Source organism: Xenopus tropicalis, chromosome 3 (genome assembly GCF_000004195.4).
Source record: "Xenopus tropicalis strain Nigerian chromosome 3, UCB_Xtro_10.0, whole genome shotgun sequence".
In the NCBI taxonomy this organism is placed as follows: Eukaryota; Metazoa; Chordata; class Amphibia; order Anura; family Pipidae; genus Xenopus; species Xenopus tropicalis.
The window spans coordinates 22,918,642-22,939,464 of record NC_030679.2 but is presented as its reverse complement, the minus strand read 5'-3'; the positions used below and the strand labels follow the sequence as shown (position 1 = coordinate 22,939,464).

General features: G+C 44.1%; 1 protein-coding gene across 3 annotated transcripts in view; it reads right to left on the bottom strand.

The window, feature by feature from the left end:
• Positions 1-20,052, bottom strand: part of LOC101734158 — a 46,314-nt gene extending 26,262 nt beyond the window's left edge. For 2 of the 3 annotated variants that reach the window (XR_001170241.3, XM_031898728.1), the window contains exons 1-2: positions 15,561-15,641; positions 9,717-9,824 (exon numbers count right to left, since the gene is read on the bottom strand). Coding sequence is in view for 1 of the 3 variants with exons in the window: in XM_031898728.1 (XP_031754588.1) it covers positions 9,717-9,747 (31 nt within the window). In the remaining 2 variants the exon portion in view is untranslated. Of the gene's footprint in view, positions 1-9,716; positions 9,825-15,560; positions 15,642-19,930 lie in introns of those variants that run through there. The other variant, XR_004221934.1, reaches the window with a different exon arrangement.
• Between the last annotated feature and the right edge of the window lie 771 nt (positions 20,053-20,823).

The following is a 20,823-nucleotide window of genomic DNA, read 5'->3' as shown; positions in this document are numbered from 1 at the left end:
AAGTCTACAAGAAAAAATCCTGCTTAAAGAGGCCAACTTTCTGCTGCTCAGATGCTACCCCATATTATACACCTGCCTGCCGCACAGTCGCTACCCCATATTATACATCTGTCTGCCGCACAGTCGCTACCCCATATTATACACCTGCCTGTTGTACAGTCGCTACCCCATATTATACACCTGCCTGCCTCACAGTCACTACCCCATATTATACACCTGCCTGCCGCACAGTCGCTACCCCATATTATACACCTGCCTGTTGTACAGTCGCTACCCCATATTATACACCTGCCTGCCGCACAGTCGCTACCCCATATTATACACCTGCCTGCCGCACAGTCGCTACCCCATATTATACACCTGCCTGCCACACAGTTGCTACGCCATATTATACACCTGCCTGCCGCACAGTCGCTACCCCATATTATACACCTGCCTGCCACACAGTCGCTACGCCATATTATACACCTGCCTGCCGCACAGTCGCTACCCCATATTATACACCTGCCTGCCGCACAGTCGCTACCCCATATTATACACCTGCCTGCCACACAGTCGCTACGCCATATTATACACCTGCCTGCCGCACAGTCGCTACCCCATATTATACACCTGCCTGCCACACAGTCGCTACCCCATATTATACACCTGCCTGCCACACAGTCGCTACCCCATATTATACACCTGCCTGCCGCACAGTCGCTACCCCATATTATACACCTGCCTGCCACACAGTCGCTACCCCATATTATACACCTGCCCGTTGCACAGTCGCTACCCCATATTATGCACCTGCCCGTTGCACAGTCGCTACCCCATATTATACACCTGCCCGTTGCACAGTCGCTACCCCATATTATACACCTGCCTGTTGCACAGTCGCTACCCCATATTATACACCTGCCTGCCACACAGTCGCTACCCCATATTATACACCTGCCTGCCGCACAGTCGCTACCCCATATTATACACCTGCCTGCCGCACAGTCGCTACCCCATATTATACACCTGCCTGCCACACAGTCGCTACCCCATATTATACACCTGCCCGTTGCACAGTCGCTACCCCAAATTATGCACCTGCCCGTTGCACAGTCGCTACCCCATATTATACACCTGCCCGTTGCACAGTCGCTACCCCATATTATACACCTGCCTGTTGCACAGTCGCTACCCCATATTATACATCTGCCTGTTGCACAGTCGCTGCCCCATATTATACACCTGCCTGCCGCACAGTCGCTACCCCATATAATACACCTGCCTGTTGCACAGTCGCTACCCCATATTATACACCTGCCTGTTGCACAGTCGCTACCCCATATTATACACCTGCCCGTTGCACAGTCGCTACCCCATATTATACACCTGCCCGTTGCACAGTCGCTACCCCATATTATACACCTGCCTGTTGCACAGTCGCTACCCCATATTATACACCTGCCTGTTGCACAGTCGCTACCCCATATTATACACCTGCCTGCCGCACAGTCGCTACCCCATATAATACACCTGCCTGTTGCACAGTCGCTACCCCATATTATACACCTGCCTGTTGCACAGTCGCTACCCCATATTATACACCTGCCTGTTGCACAGTCGCTGCCCCATATTATACACCTGCCCGCCGTAAAGTCGCTACCCCATATTATACACCTGCCTGCCGCACAGTTGCTACCCCATATTATACACCTGCCTGCCACACAGTCGCTACCCCATATTATACACCTGTCTGCCGCACAGTTGCTACCCCATATTATACACCTGCCTGCCGCACAGTCGCTACCCCATATAATACACCTGTCTGCCGCACAGTCGCTACCCCATATTATACACCTGCCTGCCGCAAAGTCGCTACCCCATATTATACACCTGCCTGTTGCACAGTCGCTACCCCATATTATACACCTGCCTGTTGCACAGTCGCTGCCCCATATTATACACCTGCCCGCCGTACAGTCGCTACCCCATATTATACACCTGCCTGCCACACAGTCGCTACCCCATATTATAAACCTGTCTGCCACACAGTCGCTACGCCATATTATACACCTGCCTGCCGCACAGTCGCTACCCCATATTATACACCTGCCTGCCGCACAGTCGCTACCCCATATTATACACCTGCCTGTTGCACAGTCGCTACCCCATATTATACACCTGCCTGCCGCACAGTCGCTACCCCATATTATACACCTGCCCGTTGCACAGTCGCTACCCCATATTATACACCTGCCTGTTGCACAGTCGCTGCCCCATATTATACACCTGCCCGTTGCACAGTCGATGCCCCATATTATACACCTGCCCGTTGCACAGTCGCTACCCCATATTATACACCTGCCCGTTGCACAGTCGCTACCCCATATTATACACCTGCCCGTTGCACAGTCGCTACCCCATATTATACACCTGCCCGTTGCACAGTCGCTACCCCATATTATACACCTGCCTGTTGCACAGTCGCTACCCCATATTATACACCTGCCCGTTGCACAGTCGCTACCCCATATTATACACCTGCCTGTTGCACAGTCGCTACCCCATATTATACATCTGCCTGTTGCACAGTCGCTGCCCCATATTATACACCTGCCCGCCGTACAGTCGCTACCCCATATTATACACCTGCCTGCCGCACAGTCGCTACCCCATATTATACACCTGCCTGTTGCACAGTCGCAACCCCATATTATACACCTGCCTGTTGCACAGTCGCTGCCCCATATTATACACCTGCCCGTTGCACAGTTGATGCCCCATATTATACACCTGCCTGTTGCACAGTCGCTACCCCATATTATACACCTGCCTGTTGCACAGTCGCTACCCCATATTATACACCTGCCTGTTGCACAGTCGCTGCCCCATATTATACACCTGCCCGTTGCACAGTTGATGCCCCATATTATACACCTGCCTGTTGCACAGTCGCTGCCCCATATTATACACCTGCCTGTTGCACAGTCGCTGCCCCATATTATACACCTGCCCGTTGCACAGTTGATGCCCCATATTATAAACCTGCCTGTTGCACAGTCGCTACCCCATATTATACACCTGCCCGTTGCACAGTCGCTACCCCATATTATGCACCTGCCCGTTGCACAGTCGCTACCCCATATTATACACCTGCCCGTTGCACAGTCGTTCCCCCATATTATACACCTGCCCGTTGCACAGTCGCTACCCCATATTATACACCTGCCCGTTGCACAGTCGCTACCCCATATTATACACCTGCCTGTTGCACAGTCGCTACCCCTCGTATCACAGTACCTGCCGGCTCTCTGCATGTGCCGCTGACAAGGCAACGCCGCCACCCCAAAGCCCCCCCCCCCTCGTATCACAGTACCTGCCGGCTCTCTGCATGTGCCGCTGACAAGGCAAAGCCGCCACCCCCCCCTGCCCCCTCGTATCACAGTACCTGCCCCCCCCCTCGTATCACAGTACCTGCCGGCTCCCTGCATGTGCCGCTGACAAGGCAACACCGCCACCCCAAAGCCCCCCCTTGTATCACAGTACCTGCCGGCTCTCTGCATGTGCCACTGACAAGACAACGCCGCCACCCCCCCCCCCCGCCCACTCGTATCACAGTACCTGCCGGCTCCCTGCATGTGCCACTGACAAGGCAACGCCGCCACCCCCCCCTGCCCCCTCGTATCACAGTACCTGCCCCCCCCTCGTATCACAGTACCTGCCGGCTCTCTGCATGTGCCGCTTACAAGGCAACACCGCCACCCCAAAGCCCCCCTCGTATCACAGTACCTGCTGGCTCCCTGCATGTGCCGCTGACAAGGCAACACCGCCACCCCAAAGCCCCCCTCGTATCACAGTACCTGCCAGCTCCCTGCATGTGCCACTGACAAGGCAACACCGCCACCCCTGCCCCCTCGTATCACAGTATCTGCCGGCTCTCTGCATGTGCCGCTTACAAGGCAACGCCGCCACCCCAAAGCCCCCCCTCGTATCACAGTATCTGCCAGCTCTCTGCATGTGCCGCTTACAAGGCAATGCCGCCACCCCAAAGCCCCCCCTCGTATCACAGTATCTGCTGGCTCTCTGCATGTGCCGCTTACAAGGCAACGCCGCCACCCCAAAGCCCCCCCTTGTATCACAGTACCTGCCGGCTCTCTGCATGTGCCGCTTACAAGGCAACGCCGCCACCCCCCCCCTGCCCCCTCGTATCACAGTACCTGCCGGCTCCCTGCATGTGCCACTGATAAGGCAACGCCGCCACCCCAAAGCCCCCCCCTGCCCCCCCCCCATCACAGTACGCTTATACTATTTAGGGCAGGGGTAGAAGCCCCGTTATCTAATGAGGGGACCACGTTTGCTGTTCGTCCAGAGGGCAGCCCTAACGCAAATCACAAACATGGCGCATGGCGCACAGACTGTCACACTGGACACAGATCGTATAAAGCACAGCATACTTGCGTGCTGTCAGTGTTTTGGAAACATTTAATAATCACAAATGGTAACGATAAGGCACTGAATTGGGCTCCCTGCACCTCCCGCCTAGCTGCTTGCTTCTTCTCCTGCCGGCTGTCCTAGTCTGCATCGCCATAGCAACCAGACGCTCCTGATGTGTGTGCATGCGCCGCCTACAGTAACAAGTCGCCGAGTCTGGGAAGGAGCGAGGCATTATGGGAATCTTCTCTACACTGCTCAGCGTTTTTTTTCTCTGTTTGGCTTCTGATCTTCTGAACAGGTGTAATACTATTGAGACAACTGAAGGTATGCCTGCAGCTTGAGATTAACTCTTTATTAGCCTTTCCTTCTCCTTTAAATACCTTGCAATTTCAATACCACGGGAGCACTTACCGGACAGTCAGTGTGTGCTCTACAACCATGCCGAAACCCAGACGGCAAGCTTCTCCAATAGTAAAAAAGATTTGTACGGAGCAAATTGACACTGCAGTTTAAAAAATCTTTGTCTTTATTATTTGAATCTCTTTAAAAGCATCTTGTGCACATACAAAAACGACCACACGCTTGACGCATTTCGTGGTATCCCACCACTTTCTCAAAAGCTGTATGGTACAACTTCCCAAAGAATGCCTTTTATTCACGCCCATTACTCCTCTCAAATTAAGTTAACCCCTTACATACATATATCAAAACAAAATAAGAACAATACCTAAATTAGAATACATAGATAAAAGTAATCCATCAGCCGATAGATTCATAAGGAAATATTTAATAGAAACAAGATAGTTCCCACTCTCTATTCATACCTCCTAAAGTGTCGATAGTCCCTAAACGGTAAATCCAAAAAGCTTCCCTACTTAGAGTCTATTCTCAGAATCACCTTTCCTTATATTAGAACCACCAGTATCTATAATCTGAAAATGAAAATCCATATATCCTTCATATCTCTCCACCACATGTTTTGCAATGGCCGATTTAACATCCCTACGCCCTATAGCTGATAGATGTTCTAAAATGCGTTCACTCACTTTCCGGATCGTTTTCCCTATATACTGGGCTCCACATTTACGTGTAATCAAATATATCACCCTCTGTGAAAAACAGTTAAAATATTGTTTAATGGCATAAGTTTTCCCAGTATAGGTACTATAAAATTCTTTCGATGCTTTACATCTTGTCCTACCACAGCAAAAGTTCCCAAACTATTCAAATGTTTAGAAACATACAGACTTCGGGAAAGTTGAGATGCAATATCCCTATCTTTTTTATATACAAAGGAGGGTCTTTTATCCAGAACACCCGCCAGAATAGGGTCCTCCAAAAGAATATCCCAATACTTCATGACACTCCGTTTAATAAGGTGCGAATCTCTATTATAAGTCATACAAAAACGTGTTTTCGATATTGCCGTTTTTTTGTCTAGCTGTCTCACAGGTTTACAGCTCACTTCATCCCTCAATAAATCGTCCCTATTACTAGCCACAGCTCATTCATAAGCTGTTTTGATAACCTCAGTGCTATAACCTCTTTCAAGGAAACGGTCCCATAACTGCATGGCTTGGTGATGAAAGGTGTCCCATGTTGAGCAAATCCGACGTAACCGAAGGAACTGTCCAACAGGCACACCCCTCTTACATGTAACAATAATGTATTACAAGTGATAGGTTTCCTATAAAGGTCCATGTGTACATCAGTGTTACTGGATGTAAATAAAACATCTAAAAAAGAAATCGTGTGAGGATGTGACTCACAAGTAAAAGTGAGACCTCTAACTCTAGTGTTGCAATAATTGACAAAATCTTTAAGTGAAACATCATCCCCATCCCACACACCCAGACAATCGTCTATGTAGCGAAAAAAACATACAATTTGTGATCTATGATGTTTAGACAATCCAAAGACATGGAGCCGTTCAAACCATCCCATGAACAGGTTGGCATAAGTTGGAGCAAAGGAGGCACCCATTGCGGCTCCATGTCTTTGGAGATAAAACCGCCCATCAAACATAAAATAATTTGAGTTAAGTAGAAATTCTATAGATAAAAGAATAAACTCTTTCAGTGTAGATGGAAATAAATTCTCTCTATCTAACCAAAAGTGTATTGCCTGTAGGCCATATTCATGTTCTATGGACGAATACAATGAAACTACATCCATTGTAAACCTTTTAAGTAGCTAGGTAGGGATTCCACTATAGGGCGTAGCAGTTTATCCACGTAACCAGATAGCTTCTGGCCTAAAGATCCTATACTAGCAACTATAGGCCGTCCCCTAACATCTTTAAGTGACTTATGCACCTTAGGCAAAACATGAAAAATTGGGATCACAGGGTACTCGCATTTCAAAAATTCCCATTCACCCAAAGTCAATACTCCATTCAAATAACCCAACTGTAGGTGATCTATTAATCTCTGTTTAAACAAATTAGTGGGATCACTATCCAATACTTCATATGTCTCTATATCCCTCAATTGTCTCATCACTTCACCAAAATAGTGGGAGGCATCTAAAACCACTACAGACCCTCCCTTATCTGCCTTCTTAATAACTATATTTGTATCTGCACCCAACACAGAAAGGGCCTTCTTTTCACCAGGAGTTATGTTCTCACATTTATAAGCTTTTCGTTTCCCATTTAGTGCATCAATCTCTTTTTGTACCAACCTATGAAATATATTAATCTGCGAACTCTTGGATAAAACCTAGAGGGTTTATTCATACCTTTAATATTCACCACTCTGGGGATCTAAACTCCCTATTAGTATTTTCCTCTTGTAATTCTTGTAAATCCTGTATTGCACAATGTTCACGGAAAGTATCAACAGCCAACCCATTAAACAAGGCAGAGGTTGAAGATTCCTCAAAAGTAATATTATTATCATTAAATACAAGTCTATCATCATCTAGACAGTCATTATTTGCATATCCACCATCACTCTCACCACCACTAGCAAAATGTCTCTTTAAGGTAAGTAATCTCACAAATTTATTCAATTCTAAGGTCAAATTGAATGTATCCAAGTTGTTGCTAGGTATAAAGTTCAATCCTTTAGATAAAAGTTTAGTCTCATCCAAGGTAAGTATCCGTGATGACCAATTAATCACATAATTATTAATAATATTAGGGGAACTCTCATGAGCTAGAACATCCAGTCCCGATTTATCATTAGTATTTTTAGATGTACCCAGATTCCCCTCACATCAGTGTATTCTTTTGGGTTCAATCCATCCATACTTTACCACCTCTGTGCATTCCTGCCTCTCACTGATCGTCTGGCATATATGCCCAGACCTTGATCGCCTTCCGCCTCTTCTCTGATGTTTCTGGAGCTGCGTGTCAGCTGATGGAGGTGGATATAGATTAAAACTTATCCCTTGATTATTACTTTTATCTATGTATTCTAATTTAGGTATGGTTCTTATTTTGTTTTGATATATGTATGTAAGAGGATAACTTAATTTGAGAGGAGTAATGGGAGTGAATAAAAGGCATTCTTTGGGAAGTTGTACCATACAGCTTTTGAGAAAGTGGTGGGATACCACGAAACGCGTCAAGCGTGTGGTCGTTTTTGTATGTGCACAAGATGCTTTTAAAGAGATTCAAATAATAAAGACAAAGATTTTTTAAACAGCAGTGTCAATTTGCTCCGTACTAATCTTTTTTGTCTTTAAATACCTTGGAATGACTCTAACTTACAGATACCAAGGTCTGTATCAGGCATACTGTATCCCATTAGTAAAACAACTAACAGCAGATATGCAGGAATGGAAGAAGTACACCACTTCCTGGCTTGGACCCATAGCCGCTGTCAGTGTCGGACTGGGACCCTAGGGGCCCACCAGGAAACCTTAGACCATGGGCCCACTCTCCAAACTATTTTTCCTTCTTTACTCACTCAACCACTTTATTCTCCAAGTCTCTTTTATTTACATGCTAGCATCTATCCTTCCATTTATTACTCCTCTTTGTTCCCATTCAGAAATAGGGAATGACCATGAAACAGGCCAAATGGTTAGGAGCAGGAGGGCCCACTGACACCTGGGCCCGCCGGGAGTTTTCCTGGTATCCTGGGGGCCAGTCCGACACTGGCCGCTGTTAAAATGAATATATTACCCAGATTATTATACTTTTTCTAAACTCTACCTATCCGATTCCCTCATTCAATGCATAAACATATTCAAAAACAAATAGCTGGCTATATTTGGAATAATGTTACATTTCCTTCTCCTTTACACAAACCCCAAAATATTTGAATATGTATTAATGGATTGTGCATTTTGTCTTTCAGCTATTAAAGTTTGAGAAGAATGGTGTTGCCATTCACATCATTAAAGGCAGCCAACTGGTCATTACTAAGGCGGCCATACATAAGCCAGCTTGGTACTGTATCGAGCCAAACAGCCTGTAGGCCAAATGGTAGGATACTGTATGAGGGGCCACACACTGCATTAAAGCCTTTTCATTGTTCATTTATTTGGAATGTCAGGCTCATACGATTGGAACAGCAGGAAGTGAAGATCACCATATACTAGTCCTAGAGGGTGCATTGGCAGATACATATGTTATTCCATTTATTTTTTGCAATTAACAAAAGCCACACACCCCTTTTTTAAGGGCTCTGGTACACGGGGAGATTAGTCGTCCGCGGCAAAACTCCCTGCTCGCGGGCGACTAATCTCCCCGAGTTGCCTTCCCCCTGCCATCCCACCGGCGAACATGTAAGTCGCCGGCGGGATGGCAGATGCGGCAGCGCGATTTCGCGCAAATCGCCGAAAAAGCTTCCCGAAATCGCCCCACCGGTGGGATGGCAGGGGAAGGCAACTCGGGGAGATTAGTCGCCCGCGAGCAGGGAGTTTTGCCGCGGGCGACTAATCTCCCCGTGTACCAGAGCCCTAAAGGGGGAACTCCACCAAAAACACAACTTTTGAAAACTAAATATCATTTTAAGCAACTTTGCAGTATCAATTAAAAATCGAATCTAATCTAAAATCTAATCTATGATGTCAATAAGGAAAGAAACATCACGGCGCAATGCACTGTGGGTTATATAGTTCCTGCACACTGTCTGTAAGCTGTAAAGAAGTTGTTACAACTTGTAACATCATTGTTTTAGTTCCTCCTCTCCTGCCAGGATTTCAAATGATACAGTAAGAGAAGAACTGTTTCTGGATTTCATCATATATAAATAGTATTTATTCATACTTTTTGAAAGAACAGATTACAGTGATAGGTATATTAGGGATTTCTGTGTTATGTGGGGCTCTTTAACAAATTGTGGTCTTACCAGCAGGAGAGACGTGTGGACAACTGCTCATTTAACTCGTTTCAAAGTGCCGCTGTTATTTGGTACCAAAACCTTTAACGAAGAGTCGTCAACAGGCGCGTCGTCAATCTTTATGGATGACACAAAAACTACTGTCAGTGCAGAGACAAAATGAGACTGCAACAAAAAAATACAGCTCAGAATATATCTGTAAAGCATCAAATCCAGAGCTCTCCGCTTAAAACCTTTTAATTCCAATACCTGATTTACATGGACTCATATACTTGTATTGTTCTAGGTGCAACAGTTTGGGGGCAATCTGCCATGTTTTCTACCCATAATGCAATTCTATTTTTTCATATAAGAATATATATGCAAGGGAGCACTGTCCTTTCTGTCTGGTCAAAACAAGTGTTAAGTTTAGGGCTTCCTTGTTTCTCAAGTGGATCTGACTGTATCGTATACTTGCTGCTTCATTTATTTCTAACAATGAGCACTAATTTGTCTATATCTAAGGATATAGGGTTTACCCCTTGTTTTAATTAAGAAAACAAACCATACTAGATAGATTTATCAATGATCATTATCTAACAATCGATGCCAAATATTTCAAAATCAAATGAAAGAAATATTTCTGGTGAATCAGATCCATTTTATTATGAATCCTTTGAATTTTATCCTGGAAAGTAAATTCATTTTTCCAGGAGAGCTTGGACAGTGATAAATATGAAATCTGATCGAATACCAGTTCATTCAGTTCTATTGAAATTTTAAAGTGCAGGAGGAGTCAAAATTCCCAGAGAGGAGTTTTATAAGTTTGCTATAAATGTTTTAGTGTTTCATTATAAAGTACAATAGGACAATACAGCATCAGCTAAATTAACTATTTTACACCAATATCAATTCCAAGAAGAAAGGCAATTGTGCTGCAAACACATAGGGCCTTCATAAAATCATAAATGGGCCCCTATGTGACTCAACCACCAATGAAGAAAAAATTGCTCATTTTGTCATTTGGACCAGTGTGCAGTCTATGGGGCACATTTACCAACCCACGAACGGACCGAATGCGTCCGATTGCGTTTTTTTCGTAATGATCGGTAATTTTGCGTTTTTTTTCGGCGTCTTTACGATTTTTGCGTAAAAACGCGAGTTTTTCGGCGTCTTTACGATTTTTGCGTAAAACTTGCGTTAAAACTTGCACGAAACGTCGCGCCTTTAAAGTTTTAACGCTACGAAAAAGGCGCGACTTTGCGCGCAAGTGTTAACGCTACGAAAAAATCGCGACTTTGCGCGACTTTCGTAATGGCTACGAAAAACTCGCGTTTTTACGCAAAAATCGTAAAGACGCCGAAAAACTCGCGTTTTTATGCAAAAATCGTAAAGACGCCGAAAAAATCGCAAAAGATACGAAAAAGTCGCAAAATGTTCGTTTCCAACCGGAATTTTTCCAATTCGGATTCGAAATCGTGTCTTAGTAAATCAGCCCCTAGATGTATCAAAAAATCTTACTAAATACGCTGTTATTGTGCAACAAAAAATTGTGCCACCTTTTTTGCAATTAAACCATATAGTGTAATAAACTGTCCAATAAACATTACATGGCAAAATGCATTGCTTTTCTTATTTCTGTGAGTTTTTATTACATTTTCTTTACAATTCATGTGCCCCTAGAAAGACCGTAAAATGAATATATGCATACCTTGTATTTACCATATTCCCAACTAATGATAAAGCCCTTGCTCTTGTTGAGGCTGAGTGTAACCCCCATCCCTACCCACTATTCAGGCTAAGGAAGGGATACCCTACAAGCTTAGGGCCCCCCTGGTTACACAGACTGAGTCACAGCAGCAGCAGGGAGGAACCATGGCTGATGAATGAATGAATGAATCTTTGCAAGAGACATGGCAGCACAGTAACTGCACTCAATAGGCCACACATACAAAGCAATGCTCTGGGTATACAATAAGCTATGTATGTATTGCACATCTAAGGGCAAATAAATGCCATATAAACCTTACTCATAAACGGGGTACACTTTCCCTTTAACAGTGGCACGTGTCATAATATGAGAGGAGACTTGACCCTAGGAATGTGACAGTTGGTTTAGTCGGTTGGTTGGCATTGGTGGCTAGAGGTAAGCATACATCTCCTCTGATAGATTTTTGCTGTAAAACACTTATTTTAAAGAAAAAAGAAGGGAAATATTTAAGTGACGCCCCCCCCCAGACTAGGGGAAGTTGCTCCTCTCATTGATTTTAGTGAATTTGGAGAACTTTCCCCTAAAATGGGCTTTGGAGATGCCTTTAATCTTAGCGCTGGTTGGGAGACACAGACCCAGGGTTTGGCAGTTATACAGGGATGCCAGCAAATATACATGTTTTTCACTGGGGACCTCCATAAAAAGGGATATTTGGGGGACCCCTGCGCCAAACCATAAAATATTTCATTTTTGTTCCAAGTAATTCTTAGTCATTTTAAAGTTTTGCTCCTCTGCCCCTGGGTATATGCCCTGCTCTTAACATGTACCTGAATTTAATGGAATAAATAGCAATACTTTATTTATGTTAGTAAATTAGTCCTTGTGCTGCCTATTCAATGTTCTTGATAACATGTAATCCCAGCCTGTGTGTCAGTTAGTGTAATATTTGGGGTAAAGAATAGGGGAAAAAGGGGATAAAATGTTGAACCAAATGGTTGCTAGGGTCATTAGATGTGGCAACTGAAGTCAAGTCATTATTGTTATTGCATTTCTCTCTGTTCAAGCCATCTCCTATTCATACTTTATCCTAACTTTCACACAAATGCCTGGTTGCCAAGGTCAGGGAGCCTAGCAACCAAATATTAAATGCTATTATTACAGTGTAATGCAACTAAGTATTATCAGTTGCAGTGTACGTTAAGTTGAAATTATGGATTTTAAGTACAACATTGTATCCATAGCAACCCACCACAACTCTACTATCATTAAAGTTTGCTTTAGACCAATCAAAACCCCATTGCTATGGTGTTTTTATTAGTCCTGCACTTCTGTACCCAAGTCACCCAAAGAGCATAACTGGGCCTTAATTACTAACATGGAGTGAATTGCCCCCAATTTCTATGTCCTCATTCTAACTGTACTAATGGCCATTTCTAATTGGCTACTGTGAGCAAACGTCTAGTATAGTGTTAACTGAGGCCCAGTACCTGCTGGAAGTTCAAATTCAGGGAAAAATAGCCAGCATCTCCACCTGTGTATTTTATATTTAGAATCTAAATGCAATATCCCTAAAGTTAACATGCCTTTTTTATTCTCTTTTCGATAGAGTGCGACCTACGATTAAGCGAGAGAGAGAGAGAATTTGAGCGACATTTTAAAAACGCTTTTTTAAAAGCGATTTTTCCTTTGCAGGTTTTTCAGCATTTTTTCTGGTTTCTCCTCAGTTCATTTTGTAACATCCTTTTCTGAACAGCTGTTGAGGAGAACCAGCATTTCCTGAGGAAGACCCCTTGGGGTACCCCGGCCTTGTGCCGGCCCCTGTGAGCCAATCACATCTAAGGGACTTCCTCAGTTCCTAAAATGGCAACCAATCAAGATCTTTTAAGAGGTAATCTTGCATTAATACAGATGGGAGAATATAGATATGGGAATACTTGTGCTTATTAGCCACGTAGCATTCATGTCACAGTCTTGCAACTTCTCCTATTGCTCTTCCTAATATAATGCCCATTTGTCTGCCTTTAGGTTGCGACATCCTCAGAAGGTGGCCAACGCTTCAGGTAATGCCTCTGTTTCCTCTGTGATTCCAAAAATGAGAAATTGTAAATTTCCTCGATTATCCTCAAATCCAGACTGACCTTGAGCAGAATATAAATCCATTTAGTACTGTGTCCCTAATGCTCTTGCCTTTCACTTACAGGCCCTCGATTTTTTCAAGGAAGAAGAAATCAATTTCCAAGCCATGGTTTCTTATTATGGTAAAATCCTATATTAATCATCAATTCCTTGAGTGGTTCTGCTTTACAGCCTTTTTCCCCAAATTAGTGTCACTGCCAGTATTGTCATTTATATTCACCTTTGTTTTGCTGCACCTTGATTCACCCAGGCTACTTATTTGGTATGTACCCGGCTCTGATCAGTAGAAGGGATACCTGGGAGCAAGGGAATGGTGCTGGGGCACTGTGTAGGGAAGTACCCTGGGCTGGCAGGTTTTTAAAGATGAAAAATGCAACAATTTTGGTTTATGGGGGCTACAAGTCTTACATTCCCCCTAGTATTTTAGACTTTCTGTCTTCCACAAGATCCAGCGCAACCCCATTAAACTGGAAGTAGTCTATAGAACATGACACTTTAGCCCAAAATGTAAAGAATGGGAAAAGTCCCAACATGGCGAATGTAACTGACAAAGCTGGCAGGGTTAGTTTATTATATGTGAATTCTTTTCCTCCTTTAGTTCAATGTTTAATGGAAATGTGTTTTTCTTTACAGAGCTTTACTACAGAGCCCATATTGGAGTGATCGACGACTTGTAAGTAAAACAAAAACATTCTTATTAAATGTTGGGAATCATTTGCCAATGCCACAGGGGTAAGTGCAAGTGCAATAAGGTGAAAAATTGCTTCCCTTAGGGCCCATTGCACCTAGCGATTGGTCTGTCAGGCTGTGTTGGGTGCCTTGCACAGGGTATTTAATGCTTGATACAGGCATATGGTAAGTAAAGTGTTCCCCGGCACCTTGCAGCCCCTGGTGCATCTATAGTAGAACTACAGTGCAACAGCAGAACATTTTACTAAATGCTCAATGGGACTTTTTGTTTTCCAGAGATGATTTTCTATTCTGGTACGCCATGGACCAGCGCAATGTATGGGATGAGAACATCGCCCAATACATGCTTATGACCCAATATCTGGTAAGGAATCTAAAATATATGTTTAAATATGGGATAAATGATATTAGAGTGTCAGCTCCTGCTCCAGTATATTTTATGGCTGAATATTTGCTCCACATAATGATATGGTACAAGGCCCAGGCAATAACATTGGATGCTGCTTTGAAAACTATTAATTATACTTTCTCACACTGCTACTTTATTTTTTATTACAGGAAGAGCTGGAAGATCTAATGGTGACGTATCATGTCCTGTACAAGATGGATTCTTGGCCAGAGGTAAGTGTCATTTTTAATACAGGAGAGGTTATTATCACTATATCTCTTGCTCCCCTGGGGAGCGTCTAAAGTCACCTACCTAAGTGCCATTTTCACCATCAACAACTCTTGAACTGTTGCAATGCATTATGGGGTTATAAACAGAGACTGTTACTAGGGGCCACATGGGCACAACAATGGCATTGGTACAAAGCAGTGCTTAACATTGACTCTCTTCTCCCACAGTTGACGCCCCAAGGAGAGGCCCTGTTGGACCAGTACAGGGCATTTGAAACACTCCATCAAGTAAGTTCCCTGATCACTGTCTGTGATGCTTTCTTTGGTATTTATTGCCATACAATGATATTGATGATAAATCTCTGTGGGTTTGTGCCAATATTAAAGTCATGAATAGAATCTACCCTCACAACATAACCCGCAAGGATTTCAACACCCGCATTACCCTCACTGCCCTCAACGTATACAAAAGTGTTGGCACCATCTATACAGGCATAACCATAACTGTCTCCTTTATTTCCCCTTTGTTCCTATCCTTGTGCCTCCCCTGCGCTCACAGACTGTAACATCAAAGCTTGAGGAGATGAAAAGAAAGCTCAGGGAGAAGGAAGAAGAGCTAGAGGAAGCTGCTGGGTATGTATTTTGCAAATGACACTTCCCATTCCAGTTACTGACATATATGGGCAATATATACATTATAAAGGGTATCTGTTTATTACCGTATATGAAGTATGTTGATAATGAAAATGATTGTTCTATAAGGATAAATCAAGCAGCCAGTCAGAGCTTAAGAATTCCGCTAGAAATAATAACATCATAGAACAAAATTAGGAAATGAAAGACAGTATCAGGCAAAAACTTAACTTGAAGTCCCTGGTTACAAGGGAAGTCCCTTGGATGTTCATAATTTGGGGGGTATAGGAACACAACCACTGCATGTAAATTTGGAAGAAAATTACAATACTGACTCATTTTTTCATCTTTTATCTATTCAGGATCAATGAACTTCAGGAGCAGCCTCCTGCTGCAGAGGAGGAAAATAACATCAATGAACAACCTCCTGCTGCAGAGGAGGAAAACATTGAAGACCAACCTCCTGCCCTTCTCCCCCAGGAAGAGAAGCCTCCTGCTGCAGAGGAGGAAACTAACATTGTTGAACAACCTCCTGCTGCAGAGGAGGAAAACATGGAAGAACAGCCTCCTGCCCTTCTGCCCCAGGAAGAGAAGCCTCCTGCTGCAGAGGAGACAATAACCATCAGGGAAGAACCTCCCACTGCAGAGGAGGCAGTGAGCAGTGAAGCGGAAGCTCCTGTTGCAGCGGTGGAAAGACCTACCCTGCATAAACGGCTCCGGAAAGCCGTCAGAAGGAGGTTCCAGAGGATATGGGTAATATATCTATTTATTGCCAACCTCTTTTTATCTACAAATTCACTATGTTGGCCAGCACGGCTCCACCTCACTTCCTGCTGTTCTAGTCATTTGGGCTATCTGTCTAAATAGTCAGGAATAGTCAGTTATAGCTGTGTTTCTGTCAGTCTTTAGGCCACATCTACAGATATCACGGCTGATTCTTTAGTAGGCCAATGTGGGGGTAGATGGGTAACTCACATAGGGCCGCTGTAGCGCTAGCTTAGATATCCCCCTTTGGAAATGGGTATCCCCACTAGAAACTAGTCTGGCACCAGGCGATCAGATGAATAATAAAGGATGCCATTCCAGGTAGCTGATATTCTCTAGATTCAGCCTTTAATATGCTAAGAAACAAGTATTTGTCTGTAATTTACTTTTATTGCAACAATTTCTAAACTTCTATTTTTTCTTTTATTTTCAGTGCTCCACCATAAGATTTGTGACACAGGCTTGCTGTCACCATCCTCCACCTGCTCCCTGATTCACTTCCCACCCATCCTCCTTCACCTGCCCACTGGTTCACTTTCCATCTACACTTCTACACATACACCGCCCACCCACCCCTCTACATAAGCCCTCTCACCCACCCACCCTTCCATACAAGCCTTTCCAACCACCCACCCCACTACACAAGCTTCAAAACCACATAAACCTCTACACAAGCATCTGTGCCTCCACCCTGCCCCTTCTACACAAGTGCCCACTCACACTCTTTTACACAAGCACCCCACCCACTTCTTCCCACTGCCCACCCTTCTACACACAGAACATACAAAGCAATGATCCAGGGTGTAAAACCGACTGCCGTTTCTAGGAGTCAGGAAGGAATTTTTACCTTCAGTGCAAATTGGCTGAGCACTTGGAGGGTTTTTTGCCTTTCTCTCGATCATTGGCTGCTAGGCCCAACCCACAATTGACATTTAATTTAAATAAATCCTGTGCGCATCAACAGGTTTCCCAATAACCATGTCTCTGTGTTTTTTCTTGAATCCCTATGGTGAATGTTGAGGGGAGGGAAGGGGGCTCCTGTTCCTCATTCTGCTAAAGGTGACTGACCAATCGACCAATTGTGTGACCCTAATGAATAATATATTAAATGTACAAATGACCCTCATCAAAAGTGGCTTGGGTCTGTTGCAGTTATTGTTGCCTTAATTCAAAACGCTGAAAAATGTATAAACCGAATATATAAACTCAAATAAATCTTATACGCATGGAGGAGATTTTGATATCTTTAAGGATACATATATCTATCTATCTGTCATCTGAGACTTATACACATTAATGTTATAGAGAACCAAAGAATAGTAGGGGTTATTTACGATAGACTGGAGGAAGAAGTGGGGTGCAAGAGCTCAACCCTTAGTTCTTAGCACTCCTCCCCCTCCCCCCAGTCTGGTTGCAGTCTGTGGTGTATGGGGTGCAGGATATAGGGTACAGCTAAATGACACATAAATACAGTTCTTCCAAATGCAGACAGCGTCTAATCGGGTGTTTAATTTGGTTAGCCTCCAAAACAAAGCCCAAATACCTGCAGCAGATCGGCAACAAATGTTCAGTAAATGACCCTTAATATCGATTTGACTGTGTCAGGCTCACAAAGGTAAGGAACAGACTAGTAAACAATATCTATTTAAATGCTCTGTAATCTCAGTTTTGTACATATTTTGCTGCTGATATTGCAGGGACAATTTCGGAAATGATTTGGGCAGGATTTTTCTCTATGCAGCAATTGGCAGACAGGCAGGATGCTTTTCTAGTGATCCACAAACTAGAGAACTCTTCATTGCGCTGATGATCTCCAATAAGGGCATAACTTTTATGCGGAAGGGAATCTGATCAGCATTCTGCCCTAACTGCGCCTGTGGGTGAGGCTCAGTCTCTGGAGCACTCAATGGAAATTGTAGGAGCAATCCTAGGCTTCCTTCCCAGAATCAACAAAAACTAACAAGGAGCGGTAATAAATGCTCCAAAATGATCTTTTACATTGCAATTATATATAGAAAATAGTAGTCGCAAAGCACCCCAGTCTATAGGTGTGTTATTCATCTTTTCACCCAGCAACTTTGGAAAAGGTGACTGTTTTTGTTACAATTTGTGTGAAAGCTGAACTGCTGAGAATAAAGTGCAATGAGAAAACTGCTTTAAACTGCAATTTGGTATCTTAAGCTAGTCCCCACATGGGTCAGTCCCTAATACTATGCTTGTTCAAGAACTCATCCAGGCCCCTCTTAAAGGCATTAACAGAATCCGCCATTACAACATCACTAGGAAGGGCATTCCCCAGCCTCACTGCCCTCACCGTGAAAAAACACCAACACTGATTCATTTGGAAGCTCCGTTCCTCTAATATAAAGGGCCTCTGCTGCGTTGTCTTTTTATGGGATAAAAGAACACTCCCTATCTGCCTTTAATCCCCTCTAATGTACTTGTACAGAGTAATCATGTCCCCCTCGCAAGCGCCTCTTTTCCAGAGAAAACAACCCCAAACTCGACAGTCTAACCTCACAGCTTAACTCTTCCATCGCACCAGTTGCACGTCTCTGCACTCTCTCCAGCTCATTAATATCCTTCTTAAGGACTGGAGCCCAAAACTGCAACTAAACTGGTAAAGGGGATGGGAGAGTTAAGCTATGAAGTTAGACTGTCGAGGTTGCATACTCAAGGTGAGGCCTTACCAGGGACCTATAAAGAGGCAAAATTATGTTTTCATCCCTTGAGTCAATGCCCTTTTTATACAAGACAGCACTTTATTTGCATTAGTAGCCACAGAATGACATTCCAGGAATTAGACAACTTGATATTCACAAAAAACCCCAGACCCTTCTCCATTAAGGATCCCCCCAACACACTACCATTTAATAGATATTATTTCTACCAAAGTGCATAACTTGGCACTTGTTCACATTGAACCTCATTTTCCAGTTTGCTGCCAAGTTTTCCAATTTTGCCAAATCGCTCTGCAAAGCGGCAGCATCCTGCATGGAACTTATAGTTTTGCACAATTTAGTATCATCAGCAAAAATAGAAACAGTACTCTCTATGCCCACCTCCAGGTCATTAATAAACAAGTTAAAAAGCAAAGGACCAAGGACTGACCCCTGCGGTACTCCACTAACCACACTGGCCCAATTAGAAAATGTTCCATTTACCCCCACTCTTTGTACTCTATCCTTCAGCCAGTTCTCTATCCAATTACAGATATTATGTTCTAGGCCAATATTCCTCAATTTGATCATTCTGTGAGGTAATGTATCAAACATAGTTCAGAAGAACAAAGGGGCTGTACCCCCCCCCTTTAAGTTAACATTTAGTATGATGTAGAGAGTTATATACTAAGACAATTTCCAATTGATCCTCATTTTTTATGTGTGTGTTGTTTCTATTTTAATTTTTGGTAGCAGCTTTTGGTAGCAGCTCTGTAACATACTGAAAGTCACGTTTATTTTTCACAGGTTTATTCATTATGCCCATATTATAAACCCAATAGGCCTATTATGGGCCACTAAACATTGACACAGTAGAACAGCACTCCAATCTACTTTAGCCATATCAAAAAGATATAAAATGCCATATTGTGATACTCCACAGGGCCATATATTTTCTAATAGCTGCCCCACGAAGGGTAAAACTATAATATCCATTTTGCCAGTGGCTGATCAGCTCTCAGCAGACTAACCTCGTCACTTTACAGTATTTCCCAGACTTGCAGACAGCTGCCTTCTGTTATAGGGTGGGTTCCCCTCAGTTGCCATAGTAACATAAACTACACCATTCGCTTCTATTCCACGCTTTAAAAACCTCACTAGCCAGTAGGAAAAAAGTTAGGGGCGGAAAAGCCAATCAGAATACACGTTACAGAAACACCCAATAAAAATGTCGCTCTTAGGAGATTGTGCGAGTTCTATGAAATACATGAAGGAAGGCGCTTGCTTGCATAAAACTGAAGTCGATGACAGCGCACAACAGGGAAGCATTGGTACTTACATACGGCTGAGCGATTCTCCCATCCTAGCGACCTTTTGTATACACTTCCATAGTTTGAAACGCATGGCGTCCATGTTTGAATCTGGCGGCCGTGGCGACTTCCTCTTCCGGCAATGCGGTCCCTGTTTGGCTTGTGGAGTAAGTCGTGTTTCCCTGCTGTACCGTGGGGACTGATCAGTTGCCGAGAAATGGCAAAGGAGAAAGGGATAAAGGATCGTTGGAAAAACTAAGGTGCTGGGAAGGGACAGAGTCTCATGGTGGGTCCTCTGGGCATCCATACCCTGCTTTTCCCCCTGAGGCCTATGGAAGTCTTCCTTACGGGGAGCCTCTTAGAATCCATACTCCCAGGCTCATATGGAAGTCCATTGCGTGAAACCTGGATGGCCATACCTGACTCCCTCATACGAGGAGCCTTTGGGCAGCCATCAGGGTCGGACTGGGGGGTGCAGGGGCCCCCCCTAACCCCCCCTGCAGGGCCCCCACCCGACGTCCTCCCCGAGCGCGTATAAATTGAACGCGCCGGGAGGAACAGTCAGTTAGGGGAGAGCCGGTAAGGGTCGGACTGGGCTGCCGGGGCCCACCGGG